The sequence below is a fragment of the Giraffa tippelskirchi genome, chromosome 14 (genome assembly GCF_054371585.1).
Source record: "Giraffa tippelskirchi isolate mGirTip1 chromosome 14, T2T-mGirTip1v1.2.pri, whole genome shotgun sequence".
Taxonomy (NCBI): Eukaryota; Metazoa; Chordata; class Mammalia; order Artiodactyla; family Giraffidae; genus Giraffa; species Giraffa tippelskirchi.
The window spans coordinates 34,895,470-34,910,334 of record NC_137288.1 but is presented as its reverse complement, the minus strand read 5'-3'; the positions used below and the strand labels follow the sequence as shown (position 1 = coordinate 34,910,334).

The window sequence follows — 14,865 nt, the reverse complement described above, 5'->3', positions numbered from 1 at the left end:
GCCATAGAGCTAAGCAAGCCTCCCAGATTCCTAGAGCGGACGGCGCTACGGCTGGTTTACCCGGGGGAGGCTTGACGGCGACCTGGAGAACGCGTCAAGGTATGGGTGATGTCGGCTCACGGATGGCAGAGGAACTCGGGCGATATGGGCTGCCCAGCGGCCTTGCAGCGCCGCCAGGGAACCGTGTACGGTTCCTTGAGTCTATAGGGAGTCGAGGCTGCCGCCGTGGCCCCCAGGCGCGGCTCCTGGGCACTGGGAGCTGGTCGGTGCTTGGCCTGGTGTGGTTTGGGTACCCAGTCGTTGACCGGCCTTGGGCTCTACTGAATGAACGCTAGAAACTTTGGAAGCGAGTGGAATCCAGAAGCTTGGATGCAGCCGCACTAATCAGCCGACGAAGGTGTGAGTGTGAGAACAGAAGGAGGGAGGAACAGGTGATGATAATGATGTATCAGTAGTGTCATTTGGGTGTAGGAAGGGCAGTGAATAACAGAGCTAACAGCTAGGCAGAATTCTGAAATTCCCTCCCCTGCCTTATGTTTCCCGTTATATCCTTATTTTGGTAGCATTAACCCTTGGATTATTTTTTAAAATCTCTAGACTTGGAATGGAGACTACATATCCAAGACGGGTGATATACACTATTGATACACTGTGCAAAATGGATAATAAAAAAATTAGGTATGATGAGAACATACTGTATAGCTCAGCAAACTCAACTTAATGCTCTGTGGTAACCTATATGGAAAGGAAGTCCAAAGGGGACTTCCCTAACTAACCCTGTCTGCTGGATGATGAGGGAGGAAGCATAGTAAATTTGAAAGAAAAGCACTTGAAAGTTAAATGAGATTTTACTTTCTCCTTAACGTCTTTTATATCCAGAGGATGTTTTTGCTGGTCTAGTCTCAGAAATTATATCTTCAGTCTCTGCAGTGATTCCCTTCCAAGTCCAATGGTGTCCAGTTGCCTCCAGGCCCCAGACTTCTATGTGAACAAGAAAAGCTCACTGAGGAAATGGTAATTCTTCAGTTGCTCCCTGAGATGTCATGTCCAGTTGCAGTCTATGGAGACTCAGTTCAGTTATGAGTCTTAAGAACACCTATCAGGTGAGAAGTAGTGTGTATCTTTTTTAATGGCTGGGGGAGGGGGCAATTTGGGGTTACTTTGCTATGTTAGTATCTTCTGGTGCTGTTAGTGTTTCTCATTGCCAATACCGTTCCCTGTATTAGGCAGTGCCACCTCTTTTTTCACAAAGGAAAAAACATTCTTTTGTATTCCAAGCTCATGGCTTTATTGTACATTCTTGCAATCAGATTCTCCTGGCATTCCTTCCTCTCCTCCATTTTTCCCATTATAATCACCTCACCACCAAGCTGTCAGTATTCTGTATTTCCCCTGGGGATACTACCTGTGAACTAATCAAAGAAGCCTTTGCCCTCAAGGAGTTTACATTCTAGTTGCGGAGAAAGGAAATATATAAATATACAGTAAAGTATCCCTTGTGGCTCAGCTGGTAGAGAATTCACCTGCAATGCAGGAGACCTGGGTTCGATCCCTGGGTAGGGAAGATCCCCTGGAGAAGGGAAAGGCTACCCACTCCAGTATTCTGGCCTGGAGAATTCTATGGACCGTATAGTCCATGGGGTCGCAAAGAGTCAGACACAACTGAGCAACTTTCACTTTCACTTCACTTTCACAGTATAGTATCAGATACTGATAATGGTTATGGGGAATGTATCATAATTATGGCAGGAAACAGATGGCTCATTCAAATTGGATAATTCAGATTTCATGAAGAGGCTAGGCAGGATTATAGAAATCAACAAGGGATGGAGAAGAGCCTACACAAAGTCTAAGCTGATAGAACTATCTTCTGTCACCCATTCCACATCGCTGTTATCTTCTGCCAGCATCTCAGTGGCACAGAGTTCTTCATCTAGTCTAGGCCCATGAGTTATATGTGTATGAGCTCACTGCTGAACTTCCTTCCCTGTAAAATGACTCCTTTGGAGGTAATAGTATATAGAATACTGTGATAAGAAATACAGCATTCTCTTAAGTCAATGTAAATTTTTATCTGGACTGTGTATGTAGTCCTTTTAAAACAAATGGTTGCCCTCTTCATAATAAAAGGGGTTAGGTATAGTGAATCTGTCCCCAAGTGGCTACCTAGTTTCTCTCTAGAGAATGGTACCTTATTAGGGCCTTAGCAGTTGGCCTCTTGGGCACATAGAAATGATTCTAGGCATATCAACCTTTATAAGTGGAGGTCCGTATTGTTGCACCCTTATATAGCCTCCGTCCATGCTGCCGTGACCACTTTGTGCATGAATCCGTTGGGCAAACACTGCATTGGTAAAAAGGCTGATTGACATCATAATATGGATTGCCATGTCCATCTGATTGAGAGGCTTCTCCACAGAAGATGCCCTTTGGTAGGATTCACATGAGCCACTAACATATTAGTGGTTCATGCTTTGGTTCATCTTCATACTTTTCCTCCAGAATCTTTATTTCTCATCTTGTTCAGTCTTATTCTTCCCAGGTGCCTAAGTAATCAGATGGGCTTTCCTGGTGGCTCACCAGTAATCCGCCTGCCAATGCAGGAGATGCGGGTTTGATCGGTGCGTCGGGAAGATCCTCTGGAGAAGGAAATGGCATCCCACTCCAGTATTCTTGCCTGGGAAATTCCATGGACAGAGGAACCTGGCAGGCTATACTCCATGGGGTCACAAAGTTGGACACGACTTAGCAATTAAACAACAACAATAACGAGTAATCAGATAACCCATCAGTTACTACCCATGAATCGTCAATACATGTATCTTAGGCTATGTTGCCTAAGTAGACATGGAAAGTAGACAACCATGTATATACCTGAAATTCTGCCCACTGGAAGGATTTGCCTTTACCAGCGTGTTTGAGGCCACCCCTGAGTAGAGGTGTAAGCTGGTGCCCATACACTGGGCAGGCCCATCTGTACATTTTCCTCCTCTGTTAACTGGTAATAGGCAAATCCCATGGGACCATGAATATAGGTTGAGGGGGTGTGGTAGTGGAGCAATAGGAACAGGTATGGGAATCTGAGTTACCAGCACATGGAATTTACTTGTCTTTCAGATTTGCTTTTATAATGGAATACTGGTTTATATGTTCAGTTCTATGAATTGATGGATCAAATAACAACTAGTACACAGTGGTCACTTTGTAATAGTTATTTGGTACCCTGTGGTCAAGCATTAAGTCTCTAATAGTGCTCAAGAGCAAGCCAAGATCTACTTTTCACTTAGAAAATTGTTGGTAGAAAGGAGTATGGCCTTATTCCACTATGGTTCTTTTTTTTTTTTAATATTTATTTTTATTTATTTGGCTGTGCCAGGTCTTAGTTGTGACATGTGGGATCTTTAGTTGTGGCATGCAAACTCTTAGTTGCAGCATGTCGGATCTAGTTCCTTGACCAGGGATTGAACCCAGACTCGCTTTATTGAGAGCATGGAGTCTTAGCCACTAGACCATAAGGGAAGTCCCTTCACTGTGGTTCTCTTACAGAGGCTTTCAAGAGTCTCCATACAGCAACCGTGACTGCTCCTGATACTTCCAATACCATTGGTTATCCTGGTTAATGAGGTCATGTGACAGGACAGCTTGCATTGCAACATGGTCCTACTATAGAACTGTTTTTTATTATACTGTTAGTCATTCAGTCATGTCCCACTCTGCGACCCCATGTACTGTAACCCGCCAGGCTTCTCTCTCCATGGAATTCTCCAGGCAAGAGTACTGAGTCTCTCTCAAAAGTAGCAACCTTACAAATTACTCAGATTGGTCATTTCAGCTCATTTACTATGGTATCTGTTCCCTAAAAAATGCAGGTCCACCAAGCATTGTGCCTCTCTGAGGTGGTAAGAATTGGTTAGAGGTATAACCAAAGTGAGAGAATAAGCCATGTGACAGAGAAGAGTTCCAGGAAGAGGGAATAGCAAAAGTCAGAGCCCCACAAATATAGCAGGAACAGAGCAAGCCTGGGGTAGACAGGTAATAGGCGTGGTGTAAAATAAAATGAGGGCACAGAGAAAAAAAAAGGGACCAGATCATAAGTTATCCCCAGTGAAATAGGAAACCAGTGGAACTCTACACAGGATACCATGTAAAGATCACTCTAACGATTATATGGAGAATAGGAGAAAAGTAAGTTAGCATAAAGAAAGCAAATGATTTAAGAGAGTAATCAACTATGTCAAATAAATCAAGAATAAGATTGAAAATTGACCATTGGGTTTGTTAAGATAGAGCATATTAGGGGCTTTAATAAGTACAGTTTTGGTGGAGTTACAGAGATAAAAGCCTGATGGCAGTGAGTTAAAAAAGGACCAGACTTTATGTTGCTTAGAATATAGCACTATGTGAATATAGCACTATATGAACTATATACACCTGAGGGAAGTGTGAAGTGGCTTAACCACTTTGGAAAAATCTAGTTGAAGACCCAACAATTCTGATCCTAAATTTATATAACCAAGGGAAGCACTTGTATATGTATACCGGGATAGACATACCAGCATATTCATATCAGCATTGTTTGAAATAGCAAAATGTTCTTATCCATTGAAGAAGAATGGATAAATCACTTGTGGTATATGTCACCTTACAGTAGTGAACATGAATGCACTGTGGGTGAATCTTCCAAACATAATGTTGAGCAAAAAAGTCATAGAATATATGTGATATGATTCCATAAATGTATAAAGTTCAAAAACATGCTGTATTTGCTGCTAGGGATGCCATACCAAAACCATAGAGTGGGTGGCTTAAACAACACAAATTTATTTTCTCAGTTGTGTGTATTAATTTCGGTCATCTATGCTTTACTTTGCTTCTAGAAGTCTTACAGCTTTAGGTTTTATATTTAGGTTTATATTACATTTCTAGTTAATTTTTAAAATAATTTTATTTATTTATTTTTGGCTATGCTGGGTTTTCGTTGCTGCACAGCCTTTTCTCTAGTTATGGTGAGTGGGGGCTACTCTTTAGTTGCATTGCATGGGCCTCTCATTCCCATGGCTTCTCTTGTTGTGGAGCATGGGCTCTAGGCATACAGGCTTCAGTAGTTGTGATGCACGGGCTTAGTTGCTCTATGGCATGTGGGATCTTCCTGGATCAGGGTTGAACCTATGTCTCCTGCATTGGCAGGCAGATTCTTTACCACGGAGCCACCAGTGAAGCCCCTCTAGTTAATTTTTGTGTATAGTATAAGGAAGGGCTTCCCTGGTGGCTCAATAGGTAAAGAACAGACTCAGAGTTAATTTTTGTTATTATGATATCCACTTGTAACACTTGTTTGTACACTTGTTTTTGAAAAGAAACTACTTTTTTACCATTGAATTACCTTGGCAACTGTGTTGAATGCCATTTGTACATACATATTTTGATCTGTTTATAGACTGTTCTATTCAGTTAATGGATATGTCTATCCTTGCCAGTATCTCACTACCTTGATTACTATAGCTTTGTAGTAAAGCTTGAAATCAAGTAGTGTAAGCTCTCCAGTTTTGTTCTTTTTCAAAATTGTTTAGACCTTTCTCTTTCTACACAGAGTTTAGAATCAGTTTGTCAGTTTCTACAAAAAGGCCTGCTGAGAATTTGATTGAGGTTGCATTGAATCCACAGATCACTTTGGGAAGAATTTATCATCTTAACAATATAAAATCTTCCTGTCTGTAGTTGATGGCATATATTTCTAAGTCTTTAATTTCTCTTAGCAATGTTTTATAGTTTTCATTATGCAGATACTGCACATACCTTGTTGAATTTGCTTCTAAGTATTTCATTTTTTAGTGCAACTGAGAAAATGTTAATTATAGGTTCTAATTATTCATTGCTAGTATACAGAAATGCAATCAGGTTTTGTGTATTGCACTAAAACCTTTTACAAGTTCTAGTAACTTTTTAAAGACACTTTAGGATTTTCTGTATACATGATTGCATAATCTGTAATATAGTTTGACTTCTTTCTTGTATATCTCATTTATTTTTCATGTTATTTTGCATTGTCTATGAATAGTGAATAGAAATTGTACAGTGTTGAATAAAAGTGATAACATGTTCTTGTTTTCCTTCCTTCTTCCCAGGAGAAAACCATGTAATGTTTAACCATTAAGTATGCTGTTAGCTATTAGTTTTTCTTTGCCTTTTATTAAAGTAGTTAATTTACAAGTAACATAGTTGATGTTAGGATTTAAATGTACTATCTTATTTTTTGTTTTTATTTGATCCCATCTTTTGTTTCTTTTTTGTTTCTCTTTTTTCTCTTCACGTGCCTGATTTATTTACATTATCAAGTTTTTTGTTTTTCCATTTTTTTCTCTATCAGCTTATTGTTTATACATCCTTGTATTATTACTTACCTGTCACCTTATAGCTTTCACTAATAGGCTTTCTCAAATGTGATTCTGTGAGACAATTAAGCCAAAATGCTCTAAGGCATTCACTGTAAGTAACATATTAATGTTTCTCCTATACATCTATTGATGTACTAGCTCTCTACCATCTTTGGGAGAATTAAGAAAATAGTCACTCATAATATTTTCTTGTGGAACCCTGTTTGAAAAAGGCTGCCTTAGAAATCACAACATACATATTTAATTTATTACAGTTTATCTTAGTTTACTATTTCTAGGATAATCCAAAGACCTTGTAATATTTTGGTTACATTTACCTTCCTCCTCTTATGCTATTTTTGCCATATATTTTAATTCTACATATATACTGTAAACTCCATGAGACATTCATGCCCGTTGAGATTTACCCCAATACTTTATTTTTTCCAGTACCCTTTGCCTCTGACAAAGAGGATAAACCTCCACTTGGAGGCTTGGGATTTTGGATTTTAGCCCTTGAAATTAATCTCTGTGATGTTTTTAGCTATCTAGACCATTTGCAGTCTGACAGTGACGTACCTTTTATAGCAAACGCCTCTTAAGAATGGGCTGATAGTCTCAAGAATTTCTGTGGAGCTGTCATGTTCTCTACCATTACAGACATCTGGTATTGTTGAGCATAGGAATAACTTCCTAAAAAATCAACTCAAAAGAGATTTCTGATCCTACCTCCCTAATCTTTTTCTGGTTTACACACCTTAGTAAGGAAGTTTGGTCACTGAATATAGCTGTTCTCAAAAGGATCATGTTTTCTTGGTCACTTTCTTCTAATAATCAAGACAAAAGAGGTAGAGAACTACATAGACCTATTTTTGAAAATTCAGGCTTCTTTCCCAACCATTCCTGGGCTTGATGCTTCTTTCTTTCCCCTGGACAGCTCGTGACCAGCCTGGTTGGTATACACTCACAGTGACCGCCTGGCTGCCACTGCCTCCTCCTTCTCTTTTTCCCTTTTACTTCCCTCCAGCTCCCTCACTGAAGTTTTCATTCATACTGCATACTTTACTTATATCAGTAAGTTGCTTATGTATTAGCTCTAAATAGTCAAACTTTCCTAATTACTGTAATTAGATTTCAGTATTCACAGATCTCTTCTTGTGACAAACATATGCAGAACATATCTGAGAAGCCACTTTAATAATCAGTTATTCATTATTTATTAATTTTCAGTGTTTTGGAGCACTCCTATACTGTGACATTTCATAGAAAAATACTAATCTTTTTCACTTTAAAATTTCTTACAGTATGGAGAACATGTTCCATCTATATTTTGTTTATTGTTTTAGATGGTGTGACTAAGGCCAGTGTTGGAGAGATGGCTTCCAAGGAGGAAATTACAGCAAAAATTGAACCATTGACTCAAGAGTCTGGCAACCCCAGAAATGATGTTCTCCAGGATTCTGAATGCAGAGAATTCTTTGGACTTGGGGATAAATTCAATGAAAAGGATCAGAACCTCTTTAAAAGAAGACAGCATAACTGTGATGAATGTGGGCAAAGCTTTGCTTGTAGTACAGGCCTTATTAGGCATCGAAGAACCCACTGGGAGAAACCCTATGAATGTGATCAGTGTGGAAGGGCCTTTAATGTGAGCTCAGCCCTGGTTCTGCATCAGAGAATTCATACTGGGGAGAAACCCTATCCTTGTAGTTGGTGCATTAAAAGTTTCAGTCGAAGCTCAGACCTTATTAAACATCAAAGAGTCCACACTGGTGAAAAACCTTACAAATGTGATGAATGTGGGAAAGCCTTCAGTCAGAGCTCTGATCTTATTATACATCAGAGAATCCACACAGGAGAAAAACCCTATCAATGCAGTCATTGTAGTAAAAGTTTTAGCCAGCGCTCAGACCTGGTTAAACATCAGAGAATCCATACTGGAGAGAAGCCTTATACATGTAGCCAGTGTAACAAACATTTTAGTCAGAGTTCTGATGTTATAAAACATCAAAGAATCCACACTGGTGAGAAACCATATAAATGCGATGTGTGTGGAAAAGCCTTCAGTCAGAGCTCAGATCTTATTCTCCATCAGAGAATCCACACTGGAGAGAAACCGTATCCATGTAATCAGTGTAACAAAAGTTTCAGTCAGAACTCAGACCTTATTAAACATCGAAGGATCCACACTGGAGAGAAACCCTATAAATGTAATGAATGTGGGAAAGCTTTTAATCAGAGCTCAGTTCTTATTCTGCATCAGAGAATTCACACTGGAGAGAAACCCTATCCATGTAATCAGTGTAGCAAAACCTTCAGTAGACTTTCAGATCTTATTAATCATCAACGAATTCACACCGGAGAGAAGCCTTACCCCTGTAACCAGTGTAGTAAAATGTTTAGTCGAAGATCGGACCTTATTAAACATTATAGAATTCACACAGGTGAGAAACCCTATGAGTGTGATGAGTGTGGGAAAACCTTTAGTCAAAGCTCAAACCTTATTCTGCATCAGAGAATCCACACTGGAGAGAAGCCCTATCCGTGTAGTGATTGTACTAAAAGTTTTAGTCGTCGTTCAGACCTTGTGAAACATCAAAGAATACATACTGGAGAGAAACCATACACATGTAATCAGTGCAATAAAAGTTTTAGTCAAAGCTCAGACCTCACTAAACATCAGAGAGTACACTCTGGAGAAAAACCCTATCATTGTGATTGTTGTGAGAAAGCTTTCGGTCAGAGTTCTGACCTTATTCTTCATCAGAGAATTCACACTGGAGAAAAACCATATCCGTGCACACAGTGCAGCAAAAGTTTCAGTCAGAACTCAGACCTTATCAAGCACCAGAGGATCCACACTGGGGAAAAACCATATAAATGTAATGAGTGTGGGAAGGCTTTCAGTCAGTGTTCAGCTCTCGTCCTACATCAGAGAATCCATACTGGGGAGAAACCATACCCATGTGATCAATGTGGCAAAGGCTTTAGTCGGCGCTCTGATCTCATTAACCACCAAAGAATCCACGCAAATGAAAATCCAAATAAATGTGATGTGTGTAGAAAAGCCTTCAGCACATGCACTGATCTTACTGAACACCAGAGAATCCACGTGAGAGAGAAACCCCACAGGTGCGTTCAGTGCAGTAGAAGTTTTAGCCAGCTCTCTGATCTTAATCATCATGAGAAAATTCATTCTGGGGAAGACACTTTGAATGTTGGAAAACCTTTAGTGTATACACCAACTTTATTCAGTACTGGAGATGTTCTGCCAGAAAAACATCTTAAGAATGCTATTGATTATGAAAAAGGTTTTAATCAATGTTCAGCTCTCATGCGACATTAAACACACACACACACACACACACATACGAGAGAAAACATAGTAATTCAATTTTTGTAATGAAAAGTTTAACTCAGAGCTCAGACATTACCAAAGAAAAATTCTGAGAACAAATCCTGTGGGTAGAGGAAAAATCTTTAATGTGAAAAAAATTTTACTGAATGTCATCAACAATGGAAAAAAATTTCTGTCTGCTATAATGTAAGAAAAGCTCTAGTCTTTTAACCAAATACAATCCACAAGAGGAAAGTTTTTATCATTATAAGAAATGTCTAACAGTGTTAATGCAGAATGTTAACCAGATATTGTAAAAATCAGTGTGGTGGTGTGTGTAATCAGAGCTCAAAAAGAAATGTATTAGTGTTATAATCTCACACCTTTAGTGAGCCCAGATCACCAGTGGCAGAGAAGTTATTTTAGAGAATGTAGGGAAAACTTAAACCCTTCCCTTATCTTTCATTCACTCTGATAATTGGCATACCACTTATCTCCTGACAGCTGGAGAGTTCTACTTTATGCTAATTCTAGCTATTAAATTCTCTGTGTGTGAACATGTTATGCTAGTCTGGTATTAAACTTGTTAACTACAAAACTCTACTGCCCCATTTTCTGAAAGATTTTTTTTTTTTTGGCCAAGTTTTGTTCTTCCTAGTGGGCATGAGTTTTCAAGTTTCTGTGATGTTCACAGCAAACATGAATTTGTTTTGCTCTTAATAACGCAGCCCATCCATAAACTTTAGAGGTTTGAAATTACGTCAACACTACCATTTAATTTCAGCTTCTGAGTATATAAAATAATTGCTTTAAATTCCATATATTAAAGTATGAAGATTACTACTATGTTTTTCTTGTCATCTGTAGATTGAACAAAATGTTAGCTAAAGTAACAAACTTCATGACTAATTCATATAGCATATTCTGTCTACAAGTAAAAAAATCTGTTGATCTTTTTTTAATGGCAACATTCATCAGACTTTGTTTTGTTTGTTGATTTCTGACATACATACTGATAATAGGCTGTGTGTACTTGATATTTTCAACCTGAAAAACAGTTTTTTAAAAGTAAGAAAACTTGTCTTTCTGGTATTAAACATCTGTTAAAATTCTGCTACTGTCGTTTACTTTGACTCCGCCATAATTATCCAATTAATATTTTAATACACATTGTTAAATTATTATGTGCAAGACATTTTTTTTTAGGTTTTGTAGTATACACAAAGAATACACTGTCCCCAGAAATCATGAATTGTATGGTGATAAAGGCTGACATATGCAGAAAACATGGCTCAATAGAATCATTAAGGTAGACAAGATGCTTATAAGAGCTCACAGGAGGTAGGGTTCAGTTGTGATTGGAAAGAAAGGAAAAGCTTTGTGGAGTTCTCAAGATTTGAATTTTGAAGATGGGAGTAGAGGCATATGGGCAGGGAGGGAATAGTCAAGAAAGGCACAGAAGTGAAAGAATACAAGAAATGATGTAGAGTATGGTGCTTAGTCACTAATTCAATAAATATTCAGTGTCAGACACTGCATTGAGTGCTACTGAAGAAATAATGATGCCCTTGTGCTTAAGTGTTAAGGAAAATAATGACTGAAACGTACTTAAAAGAGTAAGAATAAAGTGGAAATTAAAATGAAGTAGGAGAAAAGCCAGTTAAGTGTGATGCTAAATAAGCAGACACCACTTCAACTTTCTGGAGTTTAGTGTCATCTGTAAAACAAAAGTACTAGGTATGGTTGGAATAGATTTCATATTTCTGCATATTGTTCTCAAAGTAGTGGAAAGCTGTTAAGATCTGTGAATCAGGGAATGGCATGATCATCATCTTGCTTTCAGAAAAGTCTAAAAAGGAAGAAAGAGCAGAAAGGAAAACCATTTTGGAAGTCTAGAAATAAAATCACGAGGTCCAGAAGTAGAGGAGCTAAATGGCATAGACATGACGATAGGTTGAGAAGTGAGTAGGGGTGAAGTGAGAAGTGAGTAGGAGGGGAAAAGCATATAATCGATTATCGTCTGTTTTGGGGGAATTTTAAAAGTTAAGAAAAATACAATGATAAAATTTATATCTGAAGGTTAGCTATTTCTCCTGAGGATAAACACTAAGAGCCAACTGCTTACTACACATTACTATCTAGTGTCCTACAGGTAAACTTAAAATTCATAAACTTGACACACTCATGATATCATCGTCCTGAATTCCTTACTAAACACCTTGCCATCCAGATAAAATAACTGGTAGCCAACCTACACTGCTCATTCTCCCCCAGTTTTCTAAATCTGCTTGCTCACTAGGTCATTTCTGAGTTACAAAAATAACACTACTTATGGTAAAAATTTAAACAATAGTGAAGTATATAAAGTAAAAAGGGAAGGGAAAGAGAATTAGGCTAGATATTTTATGCCAGTTGATTCCCCTGGCATTTGCTGATGCTCAAGCTAGCAAGGCAAATGGCCAAGAAATCTAACCAAAGGACACTGGAAGATTCAGATATCCACTATCACAGTCTGAATCACACACTTACCAAGTGAATCATCAAAAATAGGAAATCTGAATATAACCATAGCTAGTAAGGAGATTCCTGACATAGAAAAGCCCAGAACCAGATGATTCCACTGTTGAATTCTACCAAACATGTAAAGAAGAAACACCAATCCATCTCAAACGCCTTCAAAAAACAGGAGGGAATGTTTTCAAGCTCATTTTATGAGGCCAGGATCAACCTGATATCAAAGCCAGACAAAGATACTACAAATCAATATCTCCTATAAATATTGATGCAAAAACCCTCAACAAAATATTACCAAACAGAATTCAATAGCACATTAACAGGATTATACACCAAGACCAAGTGAAATTTATTTCTGAAATGCAAGGATGGTTTAACATATGAAAATCAGTCAATGTAAAACATCATATTACCAGAGTAAAGGGTAAAAACTACATGATCATCTCAATTGATGCAAAAAAAATTTTCTTTGACAAAATTTAACGCCTTTTCATGACTTAACCCACACACTCAACAATCTAGGAGTAATACCTGGATAATAATAAAGGCCATACATATAAAACTCATAGTTAACATCTACTCAGTGGTGAAACACTGAAAACGTTTCCTCTGAGAGGACAAGAATGCCTGCTTTTGCCATGTTAATATAGCACTGGAACTCCTAGCCACAGCAACTAGGAAGAAAAATAAATGAAAGGAGGGATATAAATGATATCTCTTTGTAGATAACATGACCTTATATGCAGAAAATACTTAAAGTCTCACACACACAACTTGTTAGAACTGAAATCAATTTAGCACATTTGTAGGGTACAAAATCAACATGCAAAAATCAGTTGTGTTTTTATACACTAACAATAAACAACTTGAAAAAAAGCAATTCCATTTACAGTGGCATCAAAAATAATAAAATACTTAAGAATACACTTAACCAAGGAAACAAAAGACATGCTAAAAGCTACAAAACATCTGAAAGAAACTAGACACCAATAAATGAAGAGACATCCCATGGTATTAAGTACATTAAATAATAAAATTAACCAAGGAAACAAAAAACTTATACACTAAAAGCTACAAAACGTTCTGAAAGAAATTAGACACCAATAAATGAAGACTCTCCATGGTGTTAAATACACTAAATAATAGATAGTAGTAAATACTACCCAAAGAAATCTACAGATTCAGTGAAATCCCTATCAAAACCCCAACAACAATTTTTTCAGACCCAGAAAAATCCATCCTAAAACTCACATGGAATACCAAGGAGCCCTCAATAGCCAAAACAACCTTGAGGAAGAACAAAGTTGGAAATCCCACACTTCCTGATTTCAAAACTTAACTACAGTAACAGAAACAGTGTGGTACTGGCATAAAGACAAACACATAGACCAATGGAATAGTGTAGAGCATAGAGAGCCCAGAAATAAACCCTCCCATAAACAGTCAAATGATTTTCAACAAGGGTGTCAAGACCATTCAATGTGTAAAAAGACAGTTTTCTTGATAAACGACATTGGGAAAACTGCATATAGACAAGCAAAAGAATGAATTTGGACCCTTCCCTTACACCATGTACAAAAATTAACTCAAAATGGATCACAGACCTAAACATACGAGCTAAAACTACAAAACTCTTAGAAGAAAACATGGAGTAAATTGGATTTGTCAGTGATTTCTTGGATATGACAACGTAAGAGGAAACAAAAGAATTAAGTGGATTTCATCAAAATTAAAAACTTCGATGCATCAAAGAACACTATTATCAGAATGAAAAAGGAAATCCATAGAATTTGAGAAAATATTTGCAAATTATATACAGATGGATCTAAAATTTTTTTTTTATTTTTAATTGAAGGATAATTGCTTTACAGTATTGCATTTGTTTCTACCAAACAACATGAAACAGCCATAGATTTACAGATAAGGGATTAATATTCAGAATATATAAAGAATCACTACAACTCAACAATAACTAACCAGATTTTTTAATTGGTCAAATGGCTGGAATAGACATTTCTCCAAAGAAGTTATAAAAATGGTCAAAAAGCATATAAAAAGATATTCAATATCATGAATCATTAGGGAAATGCAGACCAAATGCAGTGAGATGTCATTCTATACCTATTAGGATAGCCATTATTTAAGAAAGAAAGGAAGGAGGGATAGAAGGAAGTAAGGAAATAATATTGTTGGTGAGAAATTGGAACCCTTGCACAATGCTGATGGGAATGTAAAATGGTGTAGCCACTGTAGGAACAGTGTGGTGGGTCCTCAAAAAATTAAACACTGAATTACAATATGATCCAGTAATTCCACTTCTGGGTACATACACAAAATGGTTGAAAGAAGGGACTCAAATATTTGTACACTAATCATAGCAGCATGATTGACAATAGCCAAAAGCTGAAAACAATCTGAATGTCCATTGACAGACAATGAATAAACAAAATATGGTATATAAATACAATAGAATATTACTCAGCTTTACAGAGAAAGGAAATTTTGATACACACTATGTCATAGAGGAACACTGAAGACATCATGCTAAGTGAAATAAGCCAGACACAGAAGGACAAATATCTTATGATCCCACTTACATGATGTACCCAGCAGATTGGATACACTGAAATGTTAGTTAGT

General features: G+C 37.5%; 2 protein-coding genes across 8 annotated transcripts in view; one reads left to right on the top strand and one right to left on the bottom strand.

Annotated features, from left to right (window-relative positions):
- Nucleotides 1-10,823, top strand: part of ZNF397 (zinc finger protein 397) — a 46,828-nt gene extending 36,005 nt beyond the window's left edge. The window contains exons 1-3 of one of the 7 annotated variants that reach the window (XM_081562431.1): nucleotides 33-99; nucleotides 922-1,103; nucleotides 7,721-10,823. In XM_081562431.1, coding sequence (XP_081418557.1) covers nucleotides 7,750-9,720 — 1,971 coding nt within the window. In that variant the 5' untranslated portion in view covers nucleotides 33-99; nucleotides 922-1,103; nucleotides 7,721-7,749 and the 3' untranslated portion in view covers nucleotides 9,721-10,823. Of the gene's footprint in view, nucleotides 1-32; nucleotides 432-879; nucleotides 1,104-7,720 lie in introns of those variants that run through there. The other 6 variants (XM_081562432.1, XM_081562436.1, XM_081562434.1 and 3 more) reach the window with 6 other exon arrangements.
- The window catches only part of ZNF24 (zinc finger protein 24), a 37,195-nt gene continuing 23,594 nt past the window's right edge, over nucleotides 1,265-14,865 (bottom strand). Inside the window, exon 4 of the mRNA XM_081562451.1 lies at nucleotides 1,265-2,711. Coding sequence (XP_081418577.1) covers nucleotides 2,530-2,711 — 182 coding nt within the window. The 3' untranslated portion in view covers nucleotides 1,265-2,529. The remainder of the gene's footprint in view (nucleotides 2,712-14,865) is intronic.